Source organism: Aplysia californica, unplaced genomic scaffold, assembly GCF_000002075.1.
Source record: "Aplysia californica isolate F4 #8 unplaced genomic scaffold, AplCal3.0 scaffold01497, whole genome shotgun sequence".
In the NCBI taxonomy this organism is placed as follows: Eukaryota; Metazoa; Mollusca; class Gastropoda; order Aplysiida; family Aplysiidae; genus Aplysia; species Aplysia californica.
In genome coordinates, this window is record NW_004798767.1 from 14997 (window position 1) to 23719 (window position 8723).

The 8723-nt window shown below is 39.8% G+C and overlaps 1 protein-coding gene across 1 annotated transcript in view; it reads right to left on the minus strand.

The window, feature by feature from the left end:
• Positions 1-4500: 4500 nt before the first annotated feature.
• LOC101848638 overlaps positions 4501-8723 on the minus strand; it is a gene marked incomplete at its 5' end in the record, with an annotated part of 24365 nt that continues 20142 nt past the window's right edge. Inside the window, 1 exon segment of the mRNA XM_013090772.2 lies at positions 4501-7133. Within this exon segment, the coding sequence (XP_012946226.1) occupies positions 5966-7133 (1168 nt within the window). The 3' untranslated portion in view covers positions 4501-5965.

An 8723-nucleotide genomic window follows, 5' to 3' on the forward strand; every position in this document is an offset into this window, starting at 1 on the left:
TATATATTATAAGAGGCCAATGACCCAGCGCGTAATGCCATGTTATTATGCACAGCATTATGAAGAGGATCATGATCAAAGGGCTTTTGTGCTAATGGACCACGCAGCGGATATCGTCGTGGTGTCTGAGATGACGGTTTCAGGTGCCGCTGCTTCCATTTTTGCTGCTGTTGTTGATAATTGTTTTATTGACGAGGCCATTGCTGATGGGTTTTTGCTGCAGATGAGAGTGATGACAACGTTGATGCTGATGCTGATGTAGCATAATATTATTCTTCTCTTGCAGGTGCTGTATATTTGTTTCTCCTGCGCTGCTGCTGTTGCTGCTTCTGATGATGATGATCTGATGATGATGATGATGATGAGGATGATGATGATCTGATGATGATGATGATGGTGGTGGTGGTGGTTGTGGTGGCGACTCTGCTATTGCTGTTTGAGAGGAAAATGGTTATGATGATGGTGATGATGATGATTGTGATGGTGATGATGGTGATGATGATGATGATATGTATACCAATAATGATGGTGTAAACGCTCATACCACAGACGACTGCATTACTGATATTGGCTGGATTGTCTACCATCTAATGCCAGTGTCAAAAGTGTATAAAATGATGATGATGAGGAAGATGGTAATGGTGATAATGATGATGATGATGATGATGATGATGAGGATGATGATGATGAGGATGATGATGATGATGATGATGATGATGATGATGATGATAAGAATTATAATAATAATAATGATATAAAAAAAAATTAAACGGGGGCTAAAAAAACGAATCCCAGAAGGCTCTAATTGCGCTGTACAATATAGAATAATTTACTCAATTTAACAGACAAATTAAACGACAGAAAATGTATATTGTGAGACCCTATATCAACAACAACAACAACAAATACACAAATACACACACACACACACACACACACACACACACACACACACACACACACACTATAGTCCCACACGCATTCTCACACACACAATTTGAGATTTGCAGTAAAAAGGTAACACTAGGGCGTTGCATTTTTAAAAACTGTAGACACCTTTACAATAAAAAAATAACATTATTATGCAGATAGATTAACAACCATCATTTTTACCATGGGTAATACTTTTGTTATAAAATATAAGGTACAACTGCAACAACATCACCACGGACTACAGCAAAAGTTGCAAACACAGAAGTGAAACCAATAACACAAAACAACTTCAACGACAACAACATCAACAACAACAATAACAACAACAGCAACAGCAGCAATAACAACAGCAACAACAATAAAAACAACCATAATAGTAACAGCAACAACAATCACGCCATTAACGGGAGCAACAATGACGACAGCCATGAAGACAAGGCCTGTCAAATAACCACATTGATAGAGCAAAAGGAATCAAAAAGGTTTTGCAAGTGGACATTAGAAAAAAAATTAACGGTCAAGAAATTATGTCTAGAGAGTTAAAAAGCTCAACACGCCCCCAACCCCTTTTTTTCAACCCGCTAAAAAAGAGAGAAAATGCACGCACGAAACTTTAGCCTTCGTCACTATGAGAGATGAACACCTTAACCTCAAGGCTACGAGAGCACCCCGTATCTCAGTCTGTGTACTGTAATAATGTATCACTCTCAGCCCAGGTTTGGCGCTAGCAGGAGCAGGCAGGTTCGAAGAAGCCTGCTTCCTGTTCTGTGATCTAAGTTCTGTCGATGGGGGCGTAAAACATTTAGCTTTCAGTTCTAATTGCATTATTTCATTTGCATCTCGTATACTCGGAGCCAGGCATTGTGTCACACACACACACACACACACACACACACACACACACACACACACACACACACACACACACACACACACACACACACACACACACACACACACACACACACACACACATACACACACACACGCGCGCGCGCGCGCGCGCGTAGACACATACACTAATGACATGACTAACTTAAACAAGCCAGCCTGGGCGAAGTTTGGCATCAAATGCGTTGTTATTACCTTTCTACACATATTATTTAATTTTTAAAATGATAGGTTTTGAGCCCCAACTTTGATGGTTTAGAAGGCAGGCTGTCTGTCAGCGCCATTCAGAGCTGAGTGGGATAGAGCATTACGGCAGAAAGGCGGATAAACTCTATAAAACAGACCACCCCACATGGGAATCGCACTTCTGTCCTTTGTGCGCATCAATAAAAAAAACAGTCTGATCATTGCACCAATGACGCCAGTGGTACACATTTAAATACTCTAAATTATTCGGGAGAAAAATCACGAGAGACTTATAACATGTTGTTGGTTCTATTTTTCGACAAGTATGTTTGCTTTTCTGCATCAAAACTAAAAATTACACAGTACCATTCTTACAAATTAGAACTTGTGTCCTTTGTGCGCTACGATAAAAAAGGCCTGATCACTGCACTGGTGACGTCAATGGCATATTATTTCAATATTTTAAATGGTTCGGAAGAAAAGGCACGTGACATTTATACACCCGTTGCAGGTTGTTTTTAGACAAGTATGAGAGATTTATACTCCCGTTACAGGTCATATTTTTAGACAAGTATGAGAGACTTGCACACCCGCATCAGGTTCTACTTTAAGACATGTCTGTGGAACTTGTACACCTGTAGTTGTAAGTTCTATTTTTAAACATGTGCTGTTCTGCATCAAAAGTCAAAATTACACTGTAACATTATTACAAATTAAAACTAAGGACTCAAGAATGGTCCAGCATGATATTACCAAGAAAGCAGTTAGGGATGACAATTCAAAATCTCACTCAATACACATAAAACAGCAAACCAATGTAAAACAACAATACACATTTAATCGTATATTCATTATCATTTCATGATGTGACAATCATATAAAAAAACCATCAGTAAATCTCAAACAATTATGGCAATATCATCTTTTAGTAATGGCATGCAGAATTCAAGGTAAAATCAAAATAGCAGTAACTGACGCAATGGCACTGACATAAATTCTTATTACAAAAATATCTGAGGTATCCTTATGGCACGAAGTTCCAATGTGACATTCAAAATCATGTCAGCATCATCTGTACAATATGGCAATACGAATACGTGTGTGGAAAATCCTAAGCGTTAAATCTTAATGTTTTGAGGCTGATTTTTCGCGGAAGAATTTGAGCCACTTTAATTATAACATTTACAACAAATCGTCTATACTGCTCACGAGGACATAAAGCTACAACTATGGAGTTAGAGACACAAAATAAATCATGTATAATATCGCTCCTTGTTTTCCTTGTGAAACAAACAACATGCTGAATCTTAAAGATATTTAATGGAACCACATCTCCCAAAATCTATCCTCTCATACGCATGTTGTCGTCATTAATAAAAACTGAAAGCTTGAAATCAAAGGAAACACAAATAGAAAGCATTTGAAAGTCTCAACATTTTGGGCATCAAAAGGAAAAAAACCCTGACAATTTTGATTACAGAAAAAACAACAACAAAAAACCCAACATGCTTCAAAGAGATAACAGCCACTCAAATGCATCCACCAGTCGTTTTTTCTTCTGTACAGGTCTTACGCTGTTCCTATCTTTTCATCTTGCTTTTTTTCATAACAGCAAAGGACCGTTCTACTTAATTAACACAACTTAGAACTGACAAGAACGTTACCATTTTTGTAACGAATCCTCTTTAAAGGAACGATACATCTAAATTAAAATCAAAAGGATTTTCATTTGTCAGAAGTTACAATTTTGACTTGACAGAAAACAGAAAAACTTTACGTGCTCACATACATACCCACGCACACACACACACACACACACACACACACACACACACACACACACACACACATACACACATGCACGCACGCACATACATACACACACACACACACACACACACACACACAAACACATACATACATACATACATACATACACAAACGCACACACATATCTATATTTACAAGTATGCAACTTTAAAAATATTATGTACAGTATAACGTTTACACGCACCCCATTTCCTCCCCACTCACCCACACACACACTATAGATATAAATCTATTTGTATCAATAATGGTTATGTACACACAAAAACAAATTGTCTGTAAAAAAAAGAAACAGCAGCTGCCAGTAGAGATAGCAGGTGTACTGAGTATTGAGAGAGAAGTGGAGGGTAAATAGAAGATATATTCAATTATGTTTTCAAGAGACTTCAGATGATGATTGTGACTTCAAAGGATAATAATAGTGATGTGAAATAGATAATAATTACTTATGTGTCCTCCCAACAGCTCTCGTAATAAACAGATTGATCACAAAAAGCTATGAGGTAAGCGACAAACACAATGACATTTAGAAGAAGAAGAAGAAGGAGGAGAAGAAGAAGAAGGAGGAGAAGAAGAAGAAGAAGAAGAAGAAGAAGAAGAAGAAGAAGAAGAAGAAGAAGAACAACAACAACAACAACAACAACAACAACAACAACAACAACAAAATAACTACTACAATGACAATCATACTAATAATAATTTTTTTAAAGGATGGATATGTCATATATAAGTATGGCATTGACGATGGTGATGATGGTGAGATTCACAACGAAGCACGACATGATACAAATAACTACCCTTAAAAGCCATAATACTTCGCGCCATTGTTTAGAAAAAAAACTATGGCACCTACGTTTGACGATAACAGGTTTGTCATTTTTGAACAACAAGATAAACAAAGGATAAAAGCAGCGGCGATTTGTCATTGGTAGCTTCGAATACAACGAAACTGTTAAAGGAAGCTTTTTATTCTCAAGCAATCACCTGCTTAGTTTTTTGTGTAATAACTCAGATTTTCGACTATAAGGAGAGTTTACCACTGTGCTCTTCATATGCGGTAAAAAACTGTTGTATTAATTTTCGCCGCTTCCCTTTCACTTGAAACAAATCTTGACTGCTGAACTCACGGGTCAAGGTCGTTTGTTCTCCAAGCCTTTACATTTCAGTCTGAAAATGGAGACGAGGGAGGGCTTCTTGTAAAATGTGAAACCTGCCATACTGTTGGACAATAAATTCTTGCTGAGGGCAGACAGACAAGGATTCTAACCATATCCTAGAGAGTCATTGTTCTAGATAGGTCTTTTCTCAACTTTTTTTGGTTTCAATATTGGTGGTGGTTGGGGGGGGGGGGGTTGTGCGAAACCCTGCCAATTTCAGGGGTAAACATAATTATTTTCCAATTAATTTTACCCATGATGTATACAACAAACATATATAAGTACACGCTGAGACAGTGCGTTTCCAATCATGTAATTCTTCAACTAATATGGAACAGTAGTTCTGAGACCCATTTTTATTTTTCTGCTGCTACTGGAAGTCCGTTTCAGATACCGGGATGAGAGAAAGTATTCTTTTAAGGTAGAACAAAGTATTCGAACACCGCTCGGACTTGAGCCACAAACGTCCGCATGGTTGATCTAATCCTTTACATACTGCGCCACAAATGTGGTACTCTCTTCTTGAAATTGTGGATGTCTTTGATCCAGCGAGTGTGGGCGTTTTCTTTGAGTGCGTGACGCCATACGGCACTACGAGGACGCCCAGGTACTTCAGTTGTTCTGTGTAAACAATTTGAGATGCTGATATCAACAGCAGAAAACGTAGCATGGGAGACATTGTGCGAGTTTTAAGCCTGCATCAACAGAACTTAGGTCTTATACGATGCCTACCCCAGCTGGGCGGGGTCCAACTTCCAAGCAGAGAGTGCGTACAGCGCCGAATAACGTCACTGCTACACCATAGATGCTAGTGAAACATGCTCTAATGATTTTGATCGGAGTAAAGAAGGTATTGTAGATTGTCCTATGATGAAGGTCGCGCTTTGAGCAGAAAGCCATTCACACAAACACAATAATAAGGGCTCTCTGCACAAAAACACACGTTGCTTTGGCAGACATGTTCCTTACTGCTATGCTGTGTCTCCAGTTGAGTTTAGGAAGCTCCATGATGGATTGTCTCCACCCTGTGTAGCAGGTGTCTCAGGACTTATGGACTGAGTTTTATTGCTCGTAAATTTCTCAAATTGTGTACTGTTGGCAGAGACTTCGCCGAACAGCTGTGAAGCCTCATCAACATTGGTATCATTCATATTTGTTGCTGTAAAGTCTGAGCCGAGAGTAACAGAAGTGTTTAGTGAAGGTTTTATGCTCTCAGTTCTATTAATCTCCGTGAAACCATCACCTTCTGGGGCAGTATTTGCCTTGTTTGTCTGATTTGTCGTTTGCACGCCAATATTTGAGTCTGACGTCCCAGAATGAGAATTCTTCTTCTGCAACTCGTTCAAGTACTGCTTCATGCTGTCAGAGACATAGGGAGCTTCCTCAGATTTTTTCACAGTATCGTGAGTCTGAGGCACCAAGTGCTTTGTGTTACGCGGAGAACCCACCTCATTCCTGCTGTTAAAGTCTTCCTTTCCTCGAGCAGCCAGCCTTTCATTGTCTCCACGAGTGGGGACTGTGTTTGAATCCCCTGTTTCCCCTTTCTCCTTCTTTGTCCCACCTGTCGAATTCAGATTCCCATCTATAGAAGAAGAGCTCCCGTTTTCTAAAGCAGTACCTATGCTATTTAAGTTTTCAATGCCCAAAGACTTGCTGTGATCAGGAGAAGCCTCACTCCCGCTTTGTTCTACAGTAGTGAGCTTACATTCCACTTTGGTCTTGACCATACCCTTCATTATGTTGACATCCATCATATAACCCATCAACGCCTGCATAACGCCTTCGTTATTGGCAAACGTGCAAAAAACCTCTTCCTCCATCCCGTAGAAGTTCATAATGTCAAAACTCTGACCCAGATACTTGGCCTGACACTCCAACTTCTCCTTGATACGGTCTCTTTCCACCTGTGCTGGTCCCTCAACGATCCCATTCGCCAACAGCAAAGTGGCCACCGAGATAGTGATGAATATGGAGGTTGTGCAAAGAATGATGACGAAAAAGTACAAGATATTGGCGCGGCTAAAGCGATGACGTCGGTATTCCCGCCTCGCCCGGTTGTTGAGAAAGAATGCCACGACACCCAGCACGAGGTTGAACAGCATAGCGAAGACACAGAGTTTGGCGTAACTCGGGACGTGTCTGTGGAGGGGAATCACAATGGAATTTTAGTGGGTTTTTTTTTTAGAGATGTTACCAAAAGAGTAACATATAAAAAATAGAAGGAGGGGAGATAAGGAAGGTAGCTGTTTGAGAGGAAAGTAGGAGCAAACCAACCACACAAGAATCTCTGCTTTGTTCAGTTTTGTTGATTTCAAGTAAAAAAGACTGAAGATGAGAATTGATGCAGTGGAATACAGTTTTGTTTCGTTTTGGTTTATTATGAGTAAAGGCAGCATTTTAACACAGCAATGGTCATTCAGTGCAGGAAAAAGACATCTAAAAGGCAGGAAGAAATAAGGAAAAGGAAGAAGAAAAGTAAGATCTATCACTGGCAGCCACCAACCACCTGCAGCCCCAGTTACGTGTCTCTTTCCACACTCTATGACCCCACACGTAATAAGAAAATTTCTGCCCGTCACACGACTGCGAAGCATAAGGCCACTTAGCTGTGAAGAGAGACAAAGGGGCAAACATTGCCTTATTTACATACTCGCAGCTGTTTGGTAAGTGGAAATTGATCTTGTATGCACAGGGACTAATGACATAATTCGGGAGACATGACCTCCAATATAAAATCTCGCTGCACCAGAATTACAACGTTCTATCTTCTCAACACCTACTTTTGATAAATTTGACGGAAAAAAATTAGAGTTTCATAGCATGTCAAGCTCTTTCGAATGCAAACATCACTTGATAACGACTCCAAATAATCATATGATTGTAATAGCGCAGGTTTCTGACCTCATAGTTTTTAAAAATTCGAAACAGCCAAAAACGTCAGATAGAACTTTGTAATTCTATGGTAGCGGTCTGTCTCCTAAATGTCAAAATGGAGAGGATGAAGGGCCACAAAAGTTTTTCAAATTATCCAAATAGAAGAAAGCTCAGGTGACTGATCGTACCCAAATACGCCATGACATTGAATTTAGGATAGCACCCATCATGTTGGCAACGCATTTGGAAGACATGCTAGACGGAGGCTATGCTTCGAAACCAGGAGGGATTCTGAACGTCTCATTTGCCTTTTAAAAGATAGAGCTATTCAATTTCATCTTGAGGCCTTAGATCTTGTAATTTATTTATTGTGTGTAGGCATGACGACTACAACTGTAGATCATTACTCCTAGAAAAGCCGTTTATAACAACGGATATGCAGAGGCACGAATTTAGCTTACTCTTAGACTACGGAGCGGATGGCCGTGGTTTCAATCTCCGACATAGCCTTCTGAACTTGGGTTGTGTTATAATGATTTTACAGCTCAAAGCCATTGGTTGGCCCTGGCCTATTTGAGATGGACGCTAAATTCGGAAGTCCTGCCTCTTAGATGACCCGTTAGTGTTAAAAGAGGCGTCAACCTACACAATAACCAATGATAATTCGGAAAAGAATTAGAAGTGCAAAGTCACGAGGGAACAGCCTCGCAGATTTCAGATTGAGAGCGACAGAGCCTCTTCACCGAGAACTGTTGAGAGGCATATGGCTTCATTGAACTTTTCACACAGGGCACGCCTGATTTCCTAAAGAAATGAGTTTATAAAAAGGAATTATGAGAGAGAGAGGGAGAGAGA